Here is a 27,500-nt window from a genome sequence, read left to right on the forward strand (position 1 = left end):
GTTATCGGAAAACATTCATCTGGGAAAAATTTTTCGTTTGAGGAAAATAATTATTTTGGGTAAATATTCGTTAAGGGGAAGATATTAGGTGGGGGAAAATATTTGCTTATTGGAAAACGTTCATTTAGAAAAAAAAATATTTGTTTAGGGGAAATTTTCGTCTGAGGAAATTATTCATTTGGGGAAGTATTCGTTTAGGGGAAAATATTCGTTTATCGGAAAACATTCATTTAGGAAAAAATATTCGTTTATGTAATATTTTCTTAGAAAAATATTCATTTGGGTAAATATTCGTTTGTGGAAAAATATTCCTTCGGGGAAAATATTTAGGGGAAAATGTTCATTTTTATTTCCAAGACGAATTTGGTCTTCAGGAATCCTGTGGGGAAGAAAGAAGATTGATGACCACCCACGGCTGTTATTGATCTGTTTGTAGGGCGCTCCTTTAGGCCTAAGGACGTATAAATATATATGTATTTTTTGGGGGGCAGGCCTACCTATGAGGTCCCAACCCCCCCCCCCCCAACCTGCACCAGTATGTTTGTTGGTGCATGTTTTTGCTTTTTTATTTACTTGTTTGTTTGTTCAGCTATTTGCGTTGTGGTCGCATGAAGTTTCAGGGACGTTTCGTACCGTCCCCCAAAATTTGGGTGACAGAGAATTTGGCCCTGGACAAATTCTACCACCCAGGGACGAACTCACCTATATCAGGTTACTGTCAAGTACATAACTGATTACGTGTAGTCCACAGAGGCAAAATAATAATAATAATAGTGATAGTAATAATAATAATGATAATAATAATGGCCTGTCTTCAGAATAATAATAATAATAATAATAATAATAATAATAATTGATATGAATAGGGGGTTTGGGCCCTGAATAATAATAATAATAATAATAATAATAATAATAATAATAATAATAATAATAATAATAATGCATGGAAATTCATATACTGTCCTTTATCATGTGCATCCTCAGCTATACCTTTTATGAATGGGAAACTGAGCCTGGCAAAAACCCCAAATTGTAGAAGGGAATCAGAAACATATAGAAAAATACTCAATTTTTTAATTTTTTTATTTATTTAAGCATAAATAACATCGCCTAACAAAAGATGTCTCAACAAGAGACCGCTACATGGAAAAGGCGCCTGGGTACTCTCTCTCTCTCTCTCTCTCTCTCTCTCTCTCTCTCTCTCTCTCTCTCTCTCTCTCTCTCTCTCTCTCTCTCTCTCTCTCTCTCTCTCATACTTTTGTGTCCCTCTCACCTCTTCTTTTCACTGTTTTAAAACTCTCTCTCTCTCTCTCTCTCTCTCTCTCTCTCTCTCTCTCTCTCTCTCTCTCTCTCTCAAGTTTCCAGACCGTTTCATCCACTCCCTCTTGTAACGTGTTTCCTCACACGTCTTCTCTTTTTTATTACCTCTCTCTCTCTCTCTCTCTCTCTCTCTCTCTCTCTCTCTCTCTCTCTCTCTCTCTCTCTCTCTCAAGTTTCAGACCATTCTCTCTTTCTCTACAGGTTTAACTTGACTTCTCTCTCTCTCTCTCTCTCTCTCTCTCTCTCTCTCTCTCTCTCTCTCTCTCTCTCTCTCTCTCTCTCCTGCGTTTGGGATGGACTGTTGGCAAACAGGTCTGGTTCGTGTACCCTGGAAGGAAACTTTGCACATGCTTCTTTTCCATGATTTTTTGGGAACGGAAAATAAAATTATATGGGAAAATATTTTCATAAAGCTTTTTGTTTTCTGTTTAATTTTCTTTTAATCATGTTTCCTAGTTTGGGTCTCTCTCTCTCTCTCTCTCTCTCTCTCTCTCTCTCTCTCTCTCTCTCTCTCTCTCTCTCTCTAGGGTTGGCTCCAGAGAATAAAGAACACAGTGATCCCTGTCACGTTCTTTCACCTAAAATAATAATAATAATAATAATAATAATAATAATAATAATAATAATAATAACGACTTTTCAAGTCACAGCCAACATCTTGAATAAGACACCTTGTTCATGTTGCCAACGCCTGCCAGCCCGTGCCAACATCCCCAAAATTGCCCACCCCGGGCCATTCCATTATCTTAAGGGCTTGTAGGACACACTCCTGCTATCGCTCCTCTTTTCTTGGGGGCGCCCTCCTGATACCCTGCTCGACTGTTTGCCGAGGTCCTGTAAGGATTCGGTTGGACTTTTTTCTTAATAGTTAGAAAATTAGCCTTTGAATTTTTTTTAATTTGGGATTTTGGGAAGGTACCATTGCGTTACGAGTGTTTGTGTTGTGTGGGTATTTTTGGATGTTTACACGCGCGCGCGCGCACACACTTTGTCTCGAGAAGAGAGAGAGAGAGAGAGAGAGAGGGATGTGTGTGTGTGTGTGTGTGTAAATATACTGTACACAAATATCCACGCAGCACAAACACCCAAAATGCAATGGTACCTCCCCATATATATATTAATAAGAATATTCCCTCCTACGCCACCTTTTCCCGCAATAATTTAAAATAAAGGGACCAATTAATTAAATAAGGTACATTTAGTAGGATTCACTTTAAGAAATTTGCCCCTAAAACGTCTCACCACTACCTTTTGAGAAACTGGCCCTGGAACATGGATGATGGAGACAAAAAGAAGGCCTGCCCCCATCGCTGTCCATCCACCGACCTCGGGCACAGTTGCAGGCCGCTAAAAGTTCACTGGCCCTGGAACATGGAAGTTGGAGACAAAAAAGAGAAGCCTGCAACTGTGCCCGAGGTCGGTGGATGGACAGCAGATGGGGCTGCTACAAGTTCACTGGCCCTGGAACATGGACGATGGAGACAAAAAGAAGGCCTGCCACTGTGCCCGAGGTCGGTGGATGGACAGCAGATGGGGCTGCTACAAGTTCACTGGCCCTGGAACATGGACGATGGAGACAAAAAAGAAGGCCTGCCACTGTGCCTGAGGTCGGTGATTGGACAGCAGATGGGGGCTGCTACAAGTTCACCGGCCCTGGAGCATGGACGATGGAGACAAAAAAGAGAGGCCTGCAACTGTGCCTGAGGTCGGTGATTGGACAGCAGATGGGGACTGCTACAAGTTCACTGGCCCTGGAACATGGACAATGGAGACAAAAAAGAAGCCCTGCAACTGTGCCTGAGGTCGGTGAATGGACAGAAGATGGGGGCTGCTACAAGTTCACTGGCCCTGGAACATGGACGATGGAGACAAAAAAGAAGGCCTGCCACTGTGCCTGAGGTCGGTGAATGGACAGCAGATGGGGCTGCTACAAGTTCACTGGCCCTGGAACATGGACGATGGAGACAAAAAGAAGGCCTGCCACTGTGCCTGAGGTCGGTGGATGGACAGCAGATGGGGGCTGCTACAAGTTCACTGGCCCTGGAACATGGACGATGGAGACAAAAGAAGGCCTGCCACTGTGCCTGAGGTCGGTGATTGGACAGCAGATGGGGGCTGCTACAAGTTCACCGGCCCTGGAACATGGACAATGGAGACAAAAAAGAAGCCCTGCAACTGTGCCTGAGGTCGGTGAATGGACAGAAGATGGGGGCTGCTACAAGTTCACTGGCCCTGGAACATGGACGATGGAGACAAAAAGAAGGCCTGCCACTGTGCCCAGAGGTCGGTGAATGGACAGCAGATGGGGGCTGCTACAAGTTCACTGGCCCTGGAGCATGGACGATGGAGACAAAAAAGAAGCCCTGCAACTGTGCCTGAGGTCGGTGAATGGACAGCAGAAGGGGGCTGCTACAAGTTCACTGGCCCTGGAGCATGGATGATGGAGACAAAAAAGAAGGCCTGCCACTGTGCCCGAGGTCGCTGGATGGACAGCAGATGGGGGCTGCTACAAGTTCACTGGCCCTGGAACATGGACGATGGAGACAAAAAAGAAGGCCTGCCACTGTGCCCGAGGTCGCTGGATGGACAGCAGATGGGGGCTGCTACAAGTTCACTGGCCCTGGAACATGGACATTGGAGACAAAAAAGAAAAGCCTGCAGTGTGCCCGAAGTCTGTGGATGGACAGCAGATGGGGGCTGCTACAAGTTCACTGGCCCTGGAACATGGACGATGGAGACAAAAAAGAAGGCCTGCCACTGTGCCTGAGGTCGGTGGATGGACAGCAGATGGGGGCTGCTACAAGTTCACTGGCCCTGGAACATGGACGATGGAGACAAAAAAGAAGGCCTGCCACTGTGCCTGAGGTCGGTGGATGGACAGCAGATGGGGCTGCTACAAGTTCACTGGCCCTGGAGCATGGACGATGGAGACAAAAAGAGAGGCCTGCAACTGTGCCAGAGGTCGGTGATTGGACAGCAGATGGGGACTGCTACAAGTTCACTGGCCCTGGAACATGGACAATGGAGACAAAAAGAAGCCCTGCAACTGTGCCTGAGGTCGGTGAATGGACAGAAGATGGGGCTGCTACAAGTTCACTGGCCCTGGAACATGGACGATGGAGACAAAAAGAAGGCCTGCCACTGTGCCAGAGGTCGGTGAATGGACAGCAGAGGGGGCTGCTACAAGTTCACTGGCCCTGGAGCATGGACGATGGAGACAAAAAAGAAGCCCTGCAACTGTGCCTGAGGTCGGTGAATGGACAGCAGAAGGGGGCTGCTACAAGTTCACTGGCCCTGGAGCATGGATGATGGAGACAAAAAAGAAGGCCTGCCACTGTGCCCGAGGTCGCTGGATGGACAGCAGATGGGGGCTGCTACAAGTTCACTGGCCCTGGAACATGGACGATGGAGACAAAAAAGAAGGCCTGCAACTGTGCCAGAGGTCGGTGAATGGACAGCAGAAGGGGGCTGCTACAAGTTCACTGGCCCTGGAGCATGGACGATGGAGACAAAAAGAAGCCCTGCAACTGTGCCTGAGGTCGGTGAATGGACAGCAGATGGGGCTGCTACAAGTTCACTGGCCCTGGAGCATGGATGATGGAGACAAAAAGAAGGCCTGCCACTGTGCCCGAGGTCGCTGGATGGACAGCAGATGGGGCTGCTACAAGTTCACTGGCCCTGGAACATGGACGATGGAGACAAAAAGAAGGCCTGCCACTGTGCCAGAGGTCGGTGAATGGACAGCAGAAGGGGGCTGCTACAAGTTCACTGGCCCTGGAGCATGGACGATGGAGACAAAAAAGAAGCCCTGCAACTGTGCCTGAGGTCGGTGAATGGACAGCAGAAGGGGGCTGCTACAAGTTCACTGGCCCTGGAACATGGAAGTTGGAGACAAAAAAGAGAAGCCTGCAACTGTGCCCGAGGTCGGTGGATGGACAGCAGATGGGGGCTGCTACAAGTTCACTGGCCCTGGAACATGGACGATGGAGACAAAAAAGAAGGCCTGCCACTGTGCCCGAGGTCGGTGGATGGACAGCAGATGGGGGCTGCTACAAGTTCACTGGCCCTGGAACATGGACGATGGAGACAAAAAAGAAGGCCTGCCACTGTGCCTGAGGTCGGTGATTGGACAGCAGATGGGGGCTGCTACAAGTTCACCGGCCCTGGAGCATGGACGATGGAGACAAAAAAGAGAGGCCTGCAACTGTGCCTGAGGTCGGTGATTGGACAGCAGATGGGGACTGCTACAAGTTCACTGGCCCTGGAACATGGACGATGGAGACAAAAAAGAAGGCCTGCCACTGTGCCTGAGGTCGGTGGATGGACAGCAGATGGGGGCTGCTACAAGTTCACCGGCCCTGGAGCATGGACGATGGAGACAAAAATGAGAGGCCTGCAACTGTGCCAGAGGTCGGTGATTGGACAGCAGATGGGGACTGCTACAAGTTCACTGGCCCTGGAACATGGACAATGGAGACAAAAAAGAAGCCCTGCAACTGTGCCTGAGGTCGGTGAATGGACAGAAGATGGGGGCTGCTACAAGTTCACTGGCCCTGGAACATGGACGATGGAGACAAAAAAGAAGGCCTGCCACTGTGCCAGAGGTCGGTGAATGGACAGCAGAAGGGGGCTGCTACAAGTTCACTGGCCCTGGAGCATGGACGATGGAGACAAAAAAGAAGCCCTGCAACTGTGCCTGAGGTCGGTGAATGGACAGCAGAAGGGGGCTGCTACAAGTTCACTGGCCCTGGAGCATGGATGATGGAGACAAAAAGAAGGCCTGCCACTGTGCCCGAGGTCGCTGGATGGACAGCAGATGGGGCTGCTACAAGTTCACTGGCCCTGGAACATAGGCGATGGAGACAAAAAGAAGGCCTGCCACTGTGCCCGAGGTCGGGTGGATGGACAGCAGATGGGGGCTGCTACAAGTTCACTGGCCCTGGAACATGGACGATGGAGACAAAAAAGAAGGCCTGCCACTGTGCCAGAGGTCGGTGGATGGACAGCAGATGGGGGCTGCTACAAGTTCACTGGCCCTGGAACATGGATGATGGAGACAAAAAAGAAGCCCTGCAACTGTGCCTGAGGTCGGTGAATGGACAGCAGATGGGGGCTGCTACAAGTTCACTGGCCCTGGAGCATGGACGATGGAGACAAAAAAGAGAGGCCTGCAACTGTGCCTGAGGTCGGTGATTGGACAGCAGGTGGGGGCTGCTACAAGTTCACTGGCCCTGGAACATGGACGATGGAGACAAAAAAGAAGCCCTGCAACTGTGCCTGAGGTCGGTGAATGGACAGAAGATGGGGGCTGCTACAAGTTCACTGGCCCTGGAACATGGACGATAGAGACAAAAAGAGATGGGGGCTGCTACAAGTTCACTGGCCCTGGAACATGGACGATGGAGACAAAAAGAAGGCCTGCCACTGTGCCAGAGGTCGGTGAATGGACAGCAGAAGGGGCTGCTACAAGTTCACTGGCCCTGGAGCATGGACGATGGAGACAAAAAGAAGCCCTGCAACTGTGCCTGAGGTCGGTGAATGGACAGCAGAAGGGGGCTGCTACAAGTTCACTGGCCCTGGAGCATGGATGATGGAGACAAAAAGAAGGCCTGCCACTGTGCCCGAGGTCGCTGGATGGACAGCAGATGGGGCTGCTACAAGTTCACTGGCCCTGGAACATGGACCGATGGAGACAAAAAGAAGGCCTGCCACTGTGCCGAGGTCGGTGGATGGACAGCAGATGGGGCTGCTACAAGTTCACTGGCCCTGGAACATGGACGATGGAGACAAAAAAGAAGCCCTGCAACAGTGCCTGAGGTCGGTGGATGGACAGCAGATGGGGGCTGCTACACGTTCACTGGCCCTGGAACATGGATGATGGAGACAAAAAAGAAGCCCTGCAACTGTGCCTGAGGTCGGTGAATGGACAGCAGATGGGGGCTGCTACAAGTTCACTGGCCCTGGAGCATGGACGATGGAGACAAAAAAGAAGGCCTGCCACTGTGCCCGAGGTCGGTGGATGGACAGCAGATGGGGGCTGCTACAAGTTCACTGGCCCTGGAACATGGACGATGGAGACAAAAAAGAAGGCCTGCCACTGTGCCCGAGGTCGGTGGATGGACAGCAGATGGGGGCTGCTACAAGTTCACTGGCCCTGGAACATGGATGATGGAGACAAAAAAGAAGGCCTGCCACTGTGCCTGAGGTCGGTGGATGGACAGCAGATGGGGGCTGCTACAAGTTCACTGGCCCTGGAACATGGATGATGGAGACAAAAAAGAAGGCCTGCAACTGTGCCAGAGGTCGGTGAATGGACAGCAGATGGGGGCTGCTACAAGTTCACTGGCCCTGGAGCATGGACGATGGAGACAAAAAAGAAGGCCTGCAACTGTGCCTGAGGTCGGTGATTGGACAGCAGATGGGGGCTGCTACAAGTTCGCTGGCCCTGGAACATGGACGATGGAGACAAAAAAGAAGCCCTGCAACTGTGCCTGAGGTCGGTGAATGGACAGAAGATGGGGGCTGCTACAAGTTCACTGGCCCTGGAACATGGATGATGGAGACAAAAAAGAAGGCCTGCCACTGTGCCCGAGGTCTGTGGATGAACAGCAGATGGGGGCTGCTACAAGTTCACTGGCCCTGGAACATGGGCGATGGAGACAAAAAAGAAGGCCTGCCACTGTGCCTAAGGTCGGTGAATGGACAGCAGATGGGGGCTGCTACAAGTTCACTGGCCCTGGAACATGGACGATGGAGACAAAAAAGAAGCCCTGCAACTGTGCCTGAGGGTCGGTGAATGGACAGAAGATGGGGGCTGCTACAAGTTCACTGGCCCTGGAACATGGACGATGGAGACAAAAAAGAAGGCCTGCAACTGTGCCCGAGGTCGGTGGATGGACAGCAGATGGGGGCTGCTACAAGTTCACTGGCCCTGGAACATGGACGATGGAGACAAAAAAGAAGGCCTGCCACTGTGCCCAGGTCGGTGGATGGACAGCAGATGGGGGCTGCTACAAGTTCACTGGCCCTGGAACATGGACGATGGAGACAAAAAGAAGGCCACAACTGTGCCTGAGGTCGGTGAATGGACAGCAGATGGGGCTGCTACAAGTTCACTGGCCCTGGAACATGGACGATGGAGACAAAAAGAAGCCCTGCAACTGTGCCAGAGGTCGGTGTGACCAGAGGTCGGTGGATGGACAGCAGATGGGGGCTGCTACAAGTTCACTGGCCCTGGAACTTGGCCCGATGGAGACAAAAAAGAAGGCCTGCCACTGTGCCCGAGGTCGGTGGATGGACAGCAGATGGGGGCTGCTACAAGTTCACTGGCCCTGGAACATGGACGATGGAGACAAAAAAGAAGGCCTGCAACTGTGCCCGAGGTCGGTGGATGGACAGCAGATGGGGGCTGCTACAAGTTCACTGGCCCTGGAACATGGACGATGGAGACAAAAAGAAGGCCTGCAACTGTGCCCGAGGTCGGTGGATGGACAGCAGATGGGGCTGCTATAAGTTCACTGGCCCTGGAACATGGACGATGGAGACAAAAAGAGAGGCCTGCAACTGTGGCCGAGGTCTGGGTGAATGGACAGCAGATGGTTGGGGCTGGGCCCTGGAACATGGACGATGGAGCAAGTTCACTGGCCCTGGAACTTGGGCCCGATGGAGACAAAAAAGAAAAGCCTGCAGTGTGCCCGAAGTCTGTGGATGGACAGCAGATGGGGGCTGCTACAAGTTCACTGGCCCTGGAACATGGACGATGGAGACAAAAAAGAAGGCCAGCCACTGTGCCCGAGGTCGGTGGATGGACAGCAGATGGGGGCTGCTACAAGTTCACTGGCCCTGGAACATGGACGATGGAGACAAAAAAGAAGGCCTGCCACTGTGCCTGAGGTCGGTGAATGGACAGCAGATGGGGGCTGCTACAAGTTCACTGGCCCTGGAACATGGACGATGGAGACAAAAAAGAAGGCCTGCCACTGTGCCAGAGGTCGGTGAATGGACAGCAGATGGGGGCTGCTACAAGTTCACTGGCCCTGGAACATGGACGATGGAGACAAAAAAGAAGGCCTGCCACTGTGCCAGAGGTCAGTGGATGGACAGCAGATGGGGGCTGCTACAAGTTCACTGGCCCTGGAACATGGACGATGGCGACAAAAAAGAAGGCCTGCAACTGTGCCCGAGGTCGGTGAATGGACAGCAGATGGGGGCTGCTACAAGTTCACTGGCCCTGGAACATGGACGATGGAGACAAAAAAGAAGGCCTGCCACTGTGCCCGAGGTCGGTGGATGGACAGCAGATGGGGGCTGCTACAAGTTCACTGGCCCTGGAACATGGACGATGGAGACAAAAAAGAAGGCCTGCAACTGTGCCTGAGGTCGTTGAATGGACAGAAGATGGGGGCTGCTACAAGTTCACTGGCCCTGGAACTTGGACGATGGAGACAAAAAAGAAGGCCTGCAACTGTGCCTGAGGTCGATGAATGGACAGAAGATGGGGGCTGCTACAAGTTCACTGGCCCTGGAACTTGGACGGAGACAAAAAAGAAGGCCTGCAACTGTGCCTGAGGTCGGTGGATGGACAGAAGATGGGGGCTGCTACAAGTTCACTGGCCCTGGAACTTGGACGGAGACAAAAAAGAGAGGCCTGCAACTGTGCCCGAGGTCGGTGGATGGACAGCAGATGGGGGCTGCTACAAGTTCACTGGCCCTGGAACATGGACGATGGAGACAAAAAGAAAAGCCTGCAATGTGCCCGAGGTCCAGGGCCAGTGAACTTGTAGCAGCCCCCATCTGCTGTCCATCCAGCGACCTCGGGCACAGTTGCAGGCTTTTCTTTTGTCTCCATCGTCCATGTTCCAGGGCCAGTGAACTTGTAGCAGCCCCCATCTCTTTTTTGTCTCCATCGTCCATGTTCCAGGGCCAGTGAACTTGTAGCAGCCCCCATCTGCTGTCCATCCACCGACCTCGGGCACAGTTGCAGGCCTTCTTTTTTGTCTCCATCGTCCAAGTTCCAGGGCCAGTGAACTTGTAGCAGCCCCCATCTGCTGTCCATCCACCGACCTCAGGCACAGTTGCAGGCCTTCTTTTTTGTCTCCATCGTCCAAGTTCCAGGGCCAGTGAACTTGTAGCAGCCCCCATCTGCTGTCCATCCACCGACCTCAGGCACAGTTGCAGGCTTTTCTTTTTTGTCTCCATCTTCCATGTTCCAGGGCCAGTGAACTTTTATGGTCCCCATCCTCTGTCCATCCACTGGCATTGGCCCCAAGTCCAGGCTTCTCTTTTGCACGCCCTGGTTCCTTAGGTCAGTTAACAAACTTCATATGCAAAGAAAGAGAAAAAATGTGAATATTAAACATGGGTGAAGAAAAAGAGAGAGAGAGAGAGAGAGAGAGAGAGAGAGACAGAGAGAGAGAGAGAGAGAGAGAGAGTTCAAACACACAAACAAGAATGCATACACCCACCCACCCACCCACCCACCCACCCACCCACCCACCTACCTACCTACCTACCTACCTACCTACCCACCTCTATTTCCCTACCCACCTGCCTATCTCCCTTCCCACCCACCTATCCCCTTCCCACCCACCTATCCCCATACCCACCTACCTACCTTCCCTCCACCCTACTGTCCCCACATACACTCATACATCCACACTCAAAAACACACACACAAGTAGTGACATCGATGCCAAATCAAATACATATACTCACATATATCCAGAATCCAGTTCCACACACGCCAATTTTCCATTGAGCTCTTTTTGTCTCTCTCTCTCTCTTAGTCCCCACTCTTTTATCGGTGTCCTCGGTCCATCTTCTCCATCTCATGGCCTTCCGAACTTTCTTCTTCTCACCCCTTGTTCTTTCTTCCTTTTCTTCATCTCCTTCTGACTTTCATCCTGTCCTTCAGCCTTTCTCTCTTGATGCTCCCGAAGGAGGGATCTCCAGGCTTTCTTTCCGCGCTTTCTCTTGGGCCACCTTCTAGCCTGCGTCTTCTTCACTATCGCCCTCATCCCGTTCTTGAGTGATTCCTCTAAACCCTCACGTAACTCTTCTATATCCTCTCGAGACAGCTCCTCCATTTCCTCCCTGAGCGTCTGCTTTGTTTCCTTGAGTAATTCCTCCATCTCCTCAGGTGGGAACTCTGCTTCTTTGACCAACTGCACAACCTCAACTATCTCATCCATGTCATCTTCAGGCATGTCCTCTGCATCCTCCAGTATCCCCTCTATGACTTCAAGTAAGTCGGATACCTCCTCCCCAGCTGCCTTTTTTATTTCCTCCTTGAGTATCCCCTCCATTTCCTCAAGAAACTCCTCTAACCCTTCTGCAGCTGGCTCCTTTATTTCGTCGTTGAGCGTCTCCTTTCTCTCCTCGGGTAATTCCCCTAACTCTCCTGCAGGTGCCTCCTTTATTTCCTCACTGACTGTCTCCAATTCCTCAGGTAACTCGTCGTCCTTGAGCATCTCCTCTAAATCTTGAAGTAATCCATCTAGCTCTTCCTTGGATATTGCCTCCGAATGTGAAAGTCGTTGCCAATCTCTGAGAAGTGCCTCCCGGAGTTCTTCCCACACCGGGTCGTGTTTGGCTTCACCTTTCAACCTTCTGTTTTTTCTCCACTTCTTCCAACACCGCATTTTACCCCTCTTCTTCCTTACGGGCTCATGTTTAGACGTTTTCTTATCACTGTCTGTGCTTGGCGAATCACTTTCGTGTCCTCCTAGGTCGTCGTCGGTTTCGCCATCTCGTTTCACCAGTACATGGTCCTTCACCTGCCTCCGAAGTCGTTCTATTTCCTCTTTCAGTTTTGCTACTTCTCTCATCACCTCTGCGTATCCGCTATTCCTCCGGTAACTTTGTAGTTTGCGTCCCATTTCTTGCAGTCTTTTCTCTTCCTCCAGAAGCAGCTCCCGAATTTCCTCTTGTCCATCTTGTATTTTTTCTACTTCCTTCATCACCTGTGCAATTGCATTTCTATCTCTTTCTTCCGCATTTTCTCTTTCACACGTTTTCCGTTCTTCGTGGTCCTTTTTGCCTGTGGTGCCGATTATTTCAGAGGCGTCATCCTTCTCGACCCCTGCTGCTTCTTCGAGCCTGGCTCTCTCTTCCCTCATGTCGCAGATTTCGCCTTCCCACTCTTGCGCAGTGGCCGTCAGAGCCACTACTTGTTTCTTCAGGTCCTCCAGAGTGCTTTCCAAAGAAATGATCCTATTAGAAGCCTCTCTTTTGTCGTTCTCGAGGTCTTCGATCTTCGTCGCCTTTTCCACATTTTCATTCCTGAGAAGATCCCGTTCTTCCAGTAGTAGGCGAATTTTCAAATCCGTATCCCTCTTCGTTTTTAATTTTTCGTCAGCCAGAGTAGCAACTTCCTTCTGCAGACGTCTGATCGTTCTTATATGGTACTCGGTTTCGTCCGCATGGCGTTCATTGTCCTTCTGCCTCCTTCTGTCAGAGGTGTTTTCCGTGGGAACCTTCGCCCTAGAGCAGTCCTTTTCGGACGGTGGAAGTTCCTCCTGGTCGTTAGATATAATTGGAATTCCAATGTTTCCGAGATCAAGCAACGATCCGAAGAACAAGGCCAATTTATAAATAATATTCATGCTGAGATTCCCGCATCCAAGTGGTAGTGGAAGTCCCAGCAATGTCATAACAATATTAAACATTTGTAAACAATTTGACAACATGTTTCTCGTTGTCAAGGAAGACGGCTGAGGCTAAGGTCTGTTTTAGATTCCGACACTGGGGAATCCTGGGGATTCCTGGGGATTCCTTCCTTCCTTCCGTCTTCACAGTCTCTCTCTCTCTGTCTCTGTCTCTGTCTCTGTCTCCGAGGACGGAAGGACTCAGGATTTGAGGAGACAATCCCAGCGTGAATATTGTTTATAAATTGGCCCCCTTTTTGCAATCCTAGCGTGAATATTGTTTATAAATTGGCCCTCTTTTAGAATATATATATATATATATCTTTTTAGATATATATATATATATATATATATATATATATATATATATATATATATATATGTGTGTGTGTGTGTGTGTGTGTGTGTATGAAATGTTATTACACCGTGATTTTTGTACAATCTTGAAGCTACAAATGTTGTTTAATATCCAATTCGGGCTACTTGGGAATATCCCGATTGGGAATTGTCACTGAAGGGGAATTTTATAAGTGGTAAATGGATCGGTGCTGCCATGTCCCAAGCATTTGTAGCTTTTCTTTTATATATATATATATATATATATATATATATATATATATATATATATATATATATATATATATAGAAAGAAACATATATGTATATATATAATGTGTGTGTATAAAGTTACAGCCATGAAGGAAAAGTGAAACAATGGGATGCTAAGTACTTTTGTCTTATTACTAGATTTATATATGGAATTTTTTAATGCCTTTACATCCCCAAGATTTTCCATTTTCCTGTAACATGGTACCGTTTATGTTGATGATATTTTAGCCATCGTACCCAAAGATGTGGATGTAAATAACATATTGGATCAAGTCCCTTCTATTAAATTTACACTTGAGTTAAAGAAAGTTGAATGTTTACCTTTTTTTCTGGATATTTATATTAAAAAAGGGAACCTTTTAATTGTAAATTTAGTATTTATAGGAATAAGACAAATATTTAGACATGCGTACACTGTTATTCAGGGCATTGTATAAATATAAAAATTTCAGTTTTTTCGTCAATGTTTCTTTGAGCCTTGCGAATAGTCAGTCCTGAGGTTTTAGATCAAGAATTCAAAAAATCATAAAATTTTTGCATGTAAGTGAAAAGTCCCAAAGAATAAATTGGACGCAAGTCAGTGTAATATTATGAAGTAAAGAAATTGTTTCCAGGAACTTGATGGAATATGCTATGATTCAGTTGACCTGGGAGAAGAATCTAAATTTAAGCCAAGGATTTACTTTTGACCCGGTAATAAAACATATGTTCCAGGCAAGTTTGAAAGACAAAGAGGATTACTAATAGGTAGATTTCGATGTTAATCCGTTGACCGTTTTGTGACCTCCCAACCTCTTTGTATTCCCCTAGGGCTTAAACCCACCGCATATATATGCCCTTTCTCTGTAAATCTTTAGTTGCTGTGACCATGTCTTGGTAATAAGATGAAAGTACACAGCATCTCATTGTTTCACTTGTATTTCGTGGCTGTAACTGTGTTCGTTTTTACCTTTTCATAATTTCAACTTATATATATATATTTTACATATTATATATATTTATATTTATACATATTATTAAGAATATTCCTTCCTACGCCACCTTTACGCACAATAATTTAAAGTAAAAGGACTAAGTCATTAAATAAGGTAGATTTAGTATGATTCGCTGTAAGAAATTTGCCCCTAAAACCTCTCACCACTGCCTTTTGGGGGGAAACCCTTTAAACCCCTTTCTTGTCCAAAGTGCTGTCGAAAATCCCTTAATTCAGGTGCGGACCCGACCAGAGCTAATCGTCGGCCGAGGCAGGCCAGCTGGCGGGCTGACCGTGTGCGTTCAGCCATTTTGAATTTGAAACCATGCTGCCTGCAGTTCCCACGTGGGCAGAGCGATCACAATGGCATCTAGGGAGAGAAAGTCGTAACAACTTCCAACGCTATAAAAGGGCCTGGAGAGGGAAGCTAGATCTCAGAATTGCTGGCACGGACACGGAAAACAGAGTTCCGTCCCTTGCTCCATTTACCCGCCTATGTAGGACACATGGCGGGCAGTATCCAAAGTAACTTTTGAGGTGAATTAATTCGCTCCCTCGCTGGCCCCCATAAGGAGAGAACTTCAGCTCCTAAAGAAAGATTAGGAGTTTTCACTGTGGATCTGCGTATCATCTGTGTGCTTAGCGGTCCTTGTTACTTCGTTTTCAACAAACTGAAGCGGGCATCCCATTTGTATTCCCTCCTGGAGATCCCCCATCATTTGCATCGCCTCATTACCCCAGAATTACATCACCATTCTTCTGATGTGTTTTCTTGTAAATACAATGAGTGAAGTTAAACCCCAGAGTTTATCTGATCCCTTCCCCCCTTGAAGTAGCCCTTCAGGCCTGTTTTGTTGTTTGTAATTTTAGCTGTCCCCAAGGCCAGAGTCCAGATTTTTAGGTAATTAAGGTAAGTTATGTATCATCCAAGTATAGGCTACCCCATTGATCTAGCAAGACCCCAGCTTTAAAATTACAACAATATATATATATATATATATATATATATATATATATATATATATATATATATATATATATATATATAAAGTCCTATGGGATGAAGCTGCTATCCGCATACCTCTCCGCGCTTTAGCAAAGACCTGCCACAGCCATCTATAGCTGTCAGATACGCAATTCACTTGATAGATAGAAGAGGCACAGAGGTAATTAACTGAAAGTTCCTTAGGCGTTTAGAGTTGCTCGTGGATCGATCCCGGGCCTGTGGAGGCTGAGAGAGAGAGAGAGAGAAGAAACTACTTGTGCTTTTACGTTATATATAAATGATTATTGATTGTGTAGACAAACAGCATACCGTGCTGTTTTGTGAGGAACTTACTCGTGAAGAGAGAGAGAGAGAGAGAGAGAGAGAGAGAGAGAGAGAGAGAGAGAGAGAGAGAGAGAGAGATATGCGTATTTGTTCAGGGGAACCATTTCTGACATACTTCTTTCATATCTCTTTCGGACTCAACAAAGTTAGAGTGGGGGCAGACGTTTAGACCCCAGGCTAAGATAAGAGAGAGAGAGAGAGAGAGAGAGAGATGTTGTGGGTGGCAAAGATGTTTTTCTCTCCCTCCATCGATGGACAAACAGAACTTGTCAAGACGTGTTTGAAAGGAGTCGAGCATTTTTTTTTTTTTTTTTTTTTTGGCCTGGGCTGCTTCTCCTCAAGTTAGTCGTTTGTTAAAGGGTCAAGTTACTGTTGTTGTTTTTCTTTTGAGGGGCTTTTGTTTTCGTAATTGTTTCTCAAGGAAGAAGTTTTATCGTATTGTTTACTTTTGTTTCGTATGTTTAAAACGAGTTTCGACTTTTGTTGGGCTCATTGAATACTGAGATTTTTCGATGTAAGAGGGCTTTTGTTTTCGTGATTTTTTCTCGTGGGACGAACTTTTATTTTTCATTTGGTGTCTGTGACTCGCTTATATTGCTTTTGTTTCTTACGTTTGTTTGAAACGAGTTTCGACTTTTGTTTGGGTCATTGAAGATCGCGTTTTATTGATGCAAGATTTTTGCTTTTGTTGCAGCCGTTAATTACTCTTTTTGTTTTCCATGTGAGAATAAAACAATGACTGCTTTTATTTACTTTTTAAATAGATAACTCATATGGGCTTTTGTTCGTAATTTATTTTCTAGGACGAGGTGTTATTGTTCATTTTGTTTCTGTGGCTCGTGTTATTTGTTTTTGTTTCATATATTTGTTTGAAACGATCTACTTTTGTTCTGGTCATGGAATATCGAGATCTCTTTATTAAGATTTTTACTTTTGTTTCATTCGTTAATTACTTTTTGTTTTCTTTGTATGAATAAAACAATTATTTCTTTTATTTACTTTTAAAGAGATAGCTCATAGCACAGTAACAAACAGCAGTGAATCATTGATTTTATTTAAAATACTAGTCTATCCGAACTGTCAAATTTGAGGGAAGGATAACAGAAGGTCGAGGCGAAAAGTCCTGACCTTGGGAACTTTGGTACCGTCCCTGAGAGAGAGAGGGAGAGAGAGAGAACAATGCTAATAAGTCTACCCCCACCCCCATCCATATTCATTTGAAAAATCGGCAATCCTTATTTGCGTATCACATAACGCAAGTGACACCACAAGAATTTTTACGGCCAGTGACACTGGGAACCTAATTAGCCGGAGAGGCCAGGCGGTCGGACCGCTTGTAATTAGTTTATGGCCTTATTCGGATCAAGGTCCCAAATTCAATTAGCATCGGTCCATGTTATTGTTTTTTTTTTCTTTTCTTTTTTTCTTCTAAGAGTTGAAAGGTGGTGAATGTTTATGCATGTATGTATTTATGTATGCATGTGTATACATACACACACACACACACACATATATATATATATATATATATATATATATATATATATATATATATATATATAATATATATATATATATATATATATATATATATATATATATATATATATATATATATATATATATAATCTCAGTTCCAGAATCTAATTTTACTGTCGTTGCTATTGATAACTGCAATAATTAATCTCTCTCTCTCTCTCTCTCTCTCTCTCTCTCTCTCTCTCTCTCTCTCTCTCTCTCTCTCTCTCAATTCCAAAGTCAAATTTAACATCTTGGCTCATAATAATCGCGACAGTTGATATATGTAAGTCTCTCTCTCTCTCTCTCTCTCTCTCTCTCTCTCTCTCTCTCTCTCTCTCTCTCTCTCTCTCTCTCTCTCCCGGAAGTGTGGTCCTTTCCGCAAATTTGGTGGTCTACCGTAGCGGGCAATAAACATTTTTTTGTATAATTTTTTTTCCTCTTTTAAAGATAGTAATTTGCTTCAGGCTGGAGGCGTTGTTATTTATATAGAAGGCGAAGAGAGAAAGCTAATTTTCCCTCTAATGACTTAGAAATGTGACAGTTATTATTATTATTATTATTATTATTATTATTATTATTATTATTATGAAAAAGGGGTCTCGATGTTTTTATGTTTAGAGTAAAAGTGGTCCTTCTTTGTTTTATTATTATTATTATTATTATTATTATTATTATTATTATTATTATTATTATGAAGGGGTCTCAATATTTAAAGTGGTTCCTTTTATTGTTTTTTTGTGTTTAATTAGTTTCACTATTAATTTTCTTTTTATTTGTAAAACCGCCTTTCTTGATTTTTTGTGGGTGAGAGAAAGTGGTCCTTTTTTGTTTTTTAGTGTTCTGAATTATTATTATTATTATTATTATTATTATTATTATTATTATTATTATTATTATTATTATTTCTTTAGCCTTATTGTGGTCTTTATGAGATAATAATTTAGCTTAATTCATGAAATAGCATTGTATGAATCACAATTATTAATAACATCACGGTGATTATCGTTCTATTATAGAAGTATGAAATATATATGTAAATAAACATCTACCATAATATCCAATAGAACACACCTAAGCAATTCTGGATATCGGTTAAAACTTGTTTAGGCAATCCACAATAACAAACAGAACACGCCTAAACATTGCGATGTGTCGGATGGAAGACGCTGGCAATCACGAGAGTTACCCCAGTAATCCAGGTGAATTTTTCCTCTTCTTGTTCTCTTGATTAAGCACGCCTGAGCGACAGAGGACTGGGGAACTGTCGCTTTGTCGCTCTTGTGTAGGGACGCAGTGCGACGGGGTTTGGTCAAGTATATTACCTGTGTCACAGCAGGCTAGAATCTTGTGGTACCCACGAGATTTGATCTCGTCTTATGATGCTCTGTCAAGAAAAATAAGTACACACACTAAACGATGGCTTTTCTCTGCATAAGAAATGTTATAGGTACTCCAGAAGTTTTTATTTTTATTTTTTTATTACTTATTTTTATTTAAAAGTAAATTACCTGTGTCACAGAAAGTTAGAATCTTGTAGCACCCAGAGATTTGACCCTCGTCTTTTGATGCCCTAAAAAAAAAAGGGAAGGTTTTTTCTGCATCTGAAAATTTTAGATGCGCCCCGAATTTTCTTTGGAGTTGTTTTATTAATTGGTTTTTATTTGTACTGTCGATTTAAAATTAAATATTGTGAAATTTTCTTTACTTCGAATTTGCGTTGATATATTTGCATTCCGTGTAGGAAGTTTTTTTTTTTTTTTTTTTTTTGTAAAAAAAAATCCTAAATTTCCCACGTAAAGTTAATTTTTCTAAAACCGAAATTAACTCTAAAATTATCTTATAGTGAAATAATCTCAAAACCATCAGTTATTATTATTATTATTATTATTATTATTATTATTATTATTATTATTATTATTATTATATTATTATTATTATTATTATTATTATTATTATTATTATTATTATTATTCAGGATATGAACCCTATTCAAATGGAACAAGCCCACCACAGGGGCCATTGACTTGAAATTTAAGCTTCCAAAGAATATTGTGGTGTTCAATAGAAAGAAGTAACAGAAGATTATTATTATTATTATTATTATTATTATTATTATTATTATTATTATTATTATTATTATTATTATTATTATTATTTAGAAGATGAACCCTATTCATATGGAACAAAGGCCATTGACTAGAAATTCAAGCTTTAAAAATATATTAAGGTATCCTTCAGAAAGAGCTAACAGAGGCAGTAGGAAATACAGAAAGACGAGATGTCTATAGGATCCACTACAGCCACTTCTCTTAAAAGAAACAAAATTGCAGAAAGACACATTTTTTAAAGAAAAGGTTATACCCAGAATATTGTTTTTGCAGAGACATTATTACGAGCGGAATTTTCTTCACAGTTGTCTTGGGACAATTTTCCTGCGATGGTTACCGCGTCCCCTCATCGGATATATGTTCTGGCGTCACGTCGGGAATGACAAGTTTTTAAATTTTTATTATTATTGTTATTATTATTATTATTATTATTATTATTATTATTATTATTATTATTATTATTAAAATGATACTTAGGATAATGTTTCGTCAGTGCTGATGGATCTTTTAGTATAATTTTACCAAAATTGCAATGATAACATTAATATAAAATTACTATTATTATGATTATTATTACTATTATTATTATAAGTAATACTTATGATAATTTCTTGTTAAAGCTAATATATTTTGTAATATACTTTGACCAAATTATTATTATTATTATTATTATTATTATTATTATTATTATTATTATTATTATTATTATTATTTACTTTATAATGCGGGTGGCTTCAGAGAAGACTTCCAAATACGATTTTGATGAAAAGTTTCAATTCTTAATAGTTTATGTCTTGTAACTTGCGTCTCATTTACAAAGGTCAGGGATGGGTATTAAATATCCATTTATATTTTCCTCAACCCATTTGAATGTTTTAGCTGTATCCCCCCCTTTTTATCATGTTATCTCCCCCTTTTTATCATATTTTATATAACTTTTCAGCGTAAAATCTCACGTTATTTGGTAGAGTTGCCAACTCAGCACATTTTCTGGCCTATTTATCTCCAGTGTGGTTGCCAGTTTGGCTTTTTCGGTCTGACAAGATTCTTCCATTAGGGGCCAGAAGGCGCCGAAGAAGAAGGCCCTTATGGCACCCAAGGCTGAAGGGACCCTTGGAATTTAAGGGCCCAAAAAGGGTTTCTGGGTCGGTGACGTCACAATAGGTTGCCAAGTAATGTTTTTGACTCCCTGTTTTCAGTGAGTAGTTTTGGGGTAGGACTCTCTCTCTCTCTCTCTCTCTCTCTCTCTCTCTCTCTCTCTCTCTCTCTCTCTCTCTCTCCAGAAGAGACTCATCTGTACCCTAAAAAATAAATATCCTTATCGCATAGTGGTTGAGACACTCGCCTCCCAAGAGAAAGGTCCAAATCTTGGTTCTTTAAAAAGCCAGAACACTTTGGACACGTTCTTTTAAATTCCAGTATCCCCTGGGGGTGTGAATTGAACACCCGGTAGATAGTCGACTGTGGTAGTCTTAGCCAGGGCAAATAATGGCGTTGGGGGTAGCAGTGTCATCCCGAAAAACATATCTAAACGTAGATTCTAGAATTTGTAAGTTTGCCATCTTTTCATGTTCCTCGTTTTGTCCTGTAATTTAAGAGTTCATGTTCGTTCTTTAGTCATGATTCTCATTATTGTGCTCTTGCTGACGTCAGCAGCGATGTGGTGCTTGGTAGGGAGACGGCTGTGGTGGTCTTAGACAGTGTTAAGTTGGGCATGGGGGCTAGCAACCTCATCCCATGAGACGTGTTGAGAACTGGGAGAACCCTTTCTGTATATATATGTATATATAATACATATATATGATATATATATATATGTATATATATATATATATATATATATATATATATATATATATATATATATATATATATATATATACAGTATATATATATATTTACATATATACACACACATATACACTTAGGCTTTATTGCCCGTCTCCATTCCCACTCCATTCTAAAACAGTGAATTCAGGACCTCCGACAGTGCATTAAACCCAACCCATAAACTTAGCAAGAAGTAATTTCATCAAAGCAGCAATTACATTAGAGAAATTATTTTATCAATTACTTTAGGAGAAGTCTTAATGTAATCCACTACCCAGCGTCCTGTTAAACTAATGTAGTTTCAGTTTCCCGCAGCGATTACATTAGTTGCGTCGTAGTAATTTGCTAAAATAAAAAAAAGGGATAATTAGTTGTTTTCAAGCTTGCGACGTATCTGGTAATGTCTTGTGAGTTGCCAGTTAGTCTTTATTTCTTGTATTTTCGTTTTTTTCACGTTTTATTCTTTTTAAATTGTATTATTTGTGATCTATTGTTTTGTTTATAAGAATTTCTTTTAATAATAATAATATTAATTATTATTATTATTATTATTATTATTATTATTATTATTATTATTATTATAAACTTTTGAAGCAAATTATGAAAAAGGATAAAAAGTTATGGAGATACGTAGATGGTTTTAATATAAAAAGTAAATAATAGTATGTTTAGAGAGAGAGAGAGAGAGAAAGATAATTTGGCGACAACCTGCTGTTCTTTATTTTTAAATTTTTTTTAGTGTTTATATGTTCTAATTTACCTTACATATAAGTGAGTACGACTCTGTTCATGTGGTTTAGATTAATACATGTATATATGTATACATAGCATGTGGTTATTCAAGTGTGCTTGCTATTATTTTTTGATGCTTTGATAGAGAAAACTATGGATTTTATATATATATATATATATATATATATATATGATATTTTATGATATTTTATGAGTATAGTATAGACAGAAATTCAAAAGAGATAAATCTATTGAATTTTGTGGTTTTTAATATTTTTTATAATAATTTCTTCTCCAAAAATTAATGTTGGGACCCATTTGCCCAAATCTGTCGTGGCTTATTTCACCAGGGGATGGGTTGCAGCTTCACCTCCGTTGTGAATAATAATAATAATAATAATAATAATAATAATAATAATAATAATAATAATAATAACAATAATAATTGTTTGCAAAAATTAACGGCATATTGGCTTACCTGCAAACTATAATTCTCTCTCTCTCTCTCTCTCTCTCTCTCTCTCTCTCTCTCTCTCTCTCTCTCTCTCTCTCTCTCTCTCTCTCTCTCTCTCTACTTGACCTCTCTTGAATAATGTCTGAATAATGTACCTGGTTGTTAGTCTTATGTTGTGGGTTGCTTCTGGAGGAATTGTATGCACATCATAAGCACAACTTGTTGGAGCCATTATGGCTCCATCGAATCCTACTGCATATGGAATGCGTGTAACTTAATGTCAAACTCGACGCGCCTAACACCTCTCTGTATTAACAGCTAAATATCTAAAGTGTAAACACACCATAAAAACCAACACCCGCAGGAGCCATTCACAATACCTCCATCGAACAATTATATCAATGGTGTGTGCACAACTCAAGCTCGTCACGCCCCCCTGCACCCACATTCGGTCCTGAGCATCCTCTTAGGATCCTTGGAGGCTAAAAACTGAAGGATAGGAAGGATACTTATCCTAGTTGAATCAGTCACCTGTAATCACTATAATTAACTCCATGGCTGCCGTAATTATTTGTTCCTCCGAGGGTGAGTGTTCCTTCCCGTCGGCGTCTTCGACGGGTGGTTGCAAGCCGCTGACGTATGATGGCGTCGGGATGTTATTATGGAAGAGGGTAATTGCGCTGGCTTGGTTTTGTGTGTGTGTGTGTGTGTGTGTGTGTGAGAGAGAGAGAGAGAGAGAGAGAGAGAGAGAGAGAGAGAGAGAGAGAGAGCCACAGTTTACAGGGAAAGTAATTTACTTATAATTTTGCTGCGGGCAGAGAGAGAAAGAGAGAGAGAGAGAGAGGGCAAGCTACGGTTTGCAGGTAAAGTCATTTATTTATAAGTTTTGCAGTGGGCAGAGAGAGAGAGAGAGAGAGACAGAGAGAGGGCAAGCTACGGTGTGCAGGTAAAGTAATATACTCATAAGTTTTGCCAAAGAGAGAGAGAGAGAGAGAGAGAGAGAGAGAGAGAGAGAGAGCTACAGTTTGCAGTAAAGTAATTTACTTAGAAGTTTTGCAGGGGACAGAAAGAGAGAGGGAGAGAGAGAATAAGCTGCGGTTTACAGGTAAAGTAATTTACTTAGGAGTATTGCAGAGAGAGAGAGAGAGAGAGAGAGAGAGAGAGAGAGAGAGAGAGAGAGAGAGAGAGAGAGAGAGTGCAGGAACGCGCACTGCACAACAGCTAAGCAGTGGCATTTACAAACACTTAGCCGCGCAAGGAATGCACTGCCATTTGTGAATCTTTCACAAGCCTGAATCCGTAACTAGCCTGACGACTTAAGAGGGGCGTGACAGACTGAGAGAGACTGGGGAGCAACTGGTTGACATTCTCAGTCGTTTATTTATTCAACAGTTGAGTCACAGTCTTTTCCGGTGACTGAAACAGCCACTGAATTTTTTTTTTTCCATCACTGAAGACTTTCTGATCTAAATATAACGCTTGCGTCAAGTTGCAGAATTGTATGATACACACAAAATATATATATATATATATATATATATATATATATATATATATATATATATATATATATAGTGTGTGTGTGTATATATATATATATATATATATATATATATATATATATATATATATATATATATATATATATATATATATATATGAAAAATACTGGGATGCATAGTGATAAGTGTATTTAGTGCATACGTATACATGAGCTACAAGGGCATGGATTTTATTTTATACAGGTATACGTATACATTCATTTCTTAAGTTAGAAATATAATGGATCATCTAAGAAGTAGTTAAGGTGTGTAATGCATATGCATATCCGTATAAATCCAAGCGTGTAGCTGCATACATAGGCATTCATATCTGAACTAACAAATGTACTTAAAACTCGAATACATGTATACATATACATGCATTCGTTTTATACATACGCTTGAACTAATAAATGGCCATACAAAAGTACTTAATACACGAATACTTATATACATAAATAAACATTCATATCTGAACTGATGTATGTATTTAACAAACGTATGCATTGATACCTAATATATTCAATACATACACATACTCTCATATCTGGCCATACAAAAGTACTTAATACACGAATACATGTATACATACATATATTTTATACATACGTAAGCATTCATATATGAACTTACTCATGTACTTAACAAACGTATACATTTACACATACACCTAATATATTTAATACATACACATACTCTCATATCTGGCCATACAAACGTACTTCATGCACATACCTGTATACATACATTTTATACATGCATAAGCACTCGTATCTGAATATACGAATATACTTAACAAACGCATACATTTACACATGCTCCTAATATAGTTCATGCACTAATTACACATGCACTCACATCTGTCCATACAAATATACTTCATACACAGAAACATACACATAAATACACACATACTTCATACACAGAAACATACACATAAATACACACACATCACACGAAGAACCATGACTGCCATACACATCATTTCCTGTCAACGGGAAATGGAAAAAAAGTCCCCTTTATCCTTAGCAGAAATAAATAGCCGGCTATTACCAGGATCGCCTGCAGCGCTATTAGAACCGCTATTAGAAGGGGGAGGGAGGGATTAGCCAGCGATTAGGAGGCACAAATCCGTGACATGGCTTTGGCGCCTCCTGTTGGGATTCCAAGGTTATATTAATCTCTAGGGAGGATTTAGTTGTGGTGGGCTCCGTCGGGATTTATGGGTCATGGTGTGTGCGCAACTCTCTCTCTCTCTCTCTGTCTCTCTCAACTTTGCCTCAGCTGAACTAAGCTGTGATTGATGTACCTGATTGATAGTCATGTGGTGTGTGTTGCCTTTGGGTAGAGAGAGAGAGATAGAGAGTGAGAGAGAGAGAGAGAGAGAGAGAGAGAGAGAGAGAGAGAGAAAGCGCACAAATAACAGACAAGGTACTCTCTAATCTCCGGAGTGAAACCATTCATCAGAGATATATTCTCTCTCTCTCTCTCTCTCTCTCTCTCTCTCTCTCTCTCTCTCTCTCTCTCTCTCTCTCTCATATGGCGAGCTTGAGCTATCCCGGATAGCATCAAGGTCCTTTGTAGGATGTCTGTTTTTTCTGTACTGCAGCATTACCGTCCATTATAGCATTTTGGCCTTTGTATTAAATGTTAAAGTTGATATTTTCCATTGTTAATTTTGCCTTTATATTGAGATGCTGTTAATGAAGCTGTAGAAATTATGCTGTTTTTTCAATATCTTGAAAATTAATGAATCCTTTTTTACAGTTCGTTAATGGCAAATCCTCACATCCTAAAATACTAATTCTGAAAATTCCCCCCCCCACCAATTCCGTTACAGCTCGTCATGTAGTGAAGGTAACCCTTCCAAGAATCGACCATATTTGACAGAAACAGCCCCTGAACGCCCAGAATAACTCTTCATAATAATTCCTTAACTCTTCATAATAATTCCTGTCTAACATTCTCAGAATACGTCGCCAATCACTAACCAATCTGTAAAAAAAATGAATAAATAAAAAAGACATTGTGCGCATGCGTACCATACCCGTCATACCGATCATACCCGTACGGTACATGAATGCCTGAGGAGGGTGAGCGTAGCCCCGCCCCTTTTTCATACATTCAGCTTGTAGGTATTTCCGCTGTGGCCAGCCAAGGGTTATCTGCCGGTTTATAAATAGGGGTTAACTAATTTGTAAGTAAGGAAGGTTAGCCTTTTTTCTCTTTTTTAAGTTGATTTTATAAGTTTTTAATTTTTTTATTAAGCATGATTCGATTTGCTTATTTTGTATCTCTCTCCCTCCTTTTTTTTTATTTCTTTATACGCATTATAACTTAGTAATAGGAAAGTATCAATTTGCTGCTGTTCTCTCTCTCTCTCTCTCTCTCTCTCTCTCTCTCTCTCTCTCTCTCTCTCTCTCCCCAAGAGGTTGCATCATATTCTGTTACCTACTTCTGCATTTATGTGTGAGTGAATGTGTGTGCGCGCGCATTTGTCCCTGAGAGAGAGAGAGAGAGAGGTCTTTGAAAACTTGCACGAATGCTTAAATCTTGATTGAGTACTTTGAAAATGAATGTTGTGTTTTACACACACACACACACACACACACACACACACACACACACACATATATATATATATATATATATATATATATATATATATATATATATATATATATATATATATATATATATATACAGAGAGAGAGAGAGAGAATATTATAATGAGCAGAATCCGTTAAAAAATTAAATAAATGTTCAATCCTGATGAAAGCAGAGAGAGAGAGAGAGAGAGAGAGAGAGAGAAGGCATCATATCCGCCCGGGGCATTCCTGAAGAGCCGACAGGAAATGTATCCAGTGACGTGAGAGACGAGAGAGCTAGAGAGGGAAGATATTACCACGGAATAAAAACTCGGCTCCTTGAGGCTCGCGTTTGTCACAAAGAGATTGTCGAATGTTCTGTTTGTTTGTTTTATGTTGATGATAATAATAATAATTATAATAATAGTAATATTATTAATAATGTTATTTTATGTTGATAATAATGATAAAAATAATCATTTACTTATCGTAGACTTCATATTACGAAAACTTATTTTTAAACTCTCTCTCTCTCTCTCTCTCTCTCTCTCTCTCTCTCTCTCTCTCTCTCTGTGCCACGTTCATTCTTGAACTACTTAATCAAGATTGAACACTTTTATATAAATTTGTTTTTATTCTCTCTCTCTCTCTCTCTCTCTCTCTCTCTCTCTCTCTCTCTCTCTCTCTCTCTCTCTCTCTCTCCGCTTCATCAGTCGTCAAGGACAGCGGAAGACAAATAGGAAATGTTAAAATAGGAAATACTACGAGAACTTCACTAGACAATCTTTCCTGGACGTTTGTGGTATTTAATCATTACGTTTCACGTAATTTGAAACGATTCTAATTACC

General features: G+C 42.3%; 2 protein-coding genes across 2 annotated transcripts in view; one reads left to right on the top strand and one right to left on the bottom strand.

Annotated features, from left to right (window-relative positions):
- The window catches only part of LOC136855881 (cell adhesion molecule Dscam1-like), a 607,418-nt gene that overhangs the window by 251,008 nt on the left and 328,910 nt on the right, over window positions 1-27,500 (top strand).
- LOC136855880 (uncharacterized protein PF3D7_1120000-like) lies at window positions 10,393-13,142 on the bottom strand. Its single transcript, XM_067133288.1, has 2 exons — window positions 11,035-13,142; window positions 10,393-10,637 (listed from the first exon to the last, which is right to left on the bottom strand). The coding sequence occupies exon 1, from the start codon at window positions 13,005-13,007 to the stop codon at window positions 11,148-11,150; it is 1,860 nt and encodes a 619-aa protein (XP_066989389.1). The 5' UTR covers window positions 13,008-13,142; the 3' UTR covers window positions 10,393-10,637; window positions 11,035-11,147.

Source organism: Macrobrachium rosenbergii, chromosome 33, assembly GCF_040412425.1.
Source record: "Macrobrachium rosenbergii isolate ZJJX-2024 chromosome 33, ASM4041242v1, whole genome shotgun sequence".
Taxonomy (NCBI): Eukaryota; Metazoa; Arthropoda; class Malacostraca; order Decapoda; family Palaemonidae; genus Macrobrachium; species Macrobrachium rosenbergii.

Bases quoted from the DNA above. Each gene is read 5' to 3' on its own strand.
- LOC136855880 (XM_067133288.1), bottom strand. From the start codon at position 13,007: ATGTTGTCAAATTGTTTACAAATGTTTAATATTGTTATGACATTGCTG.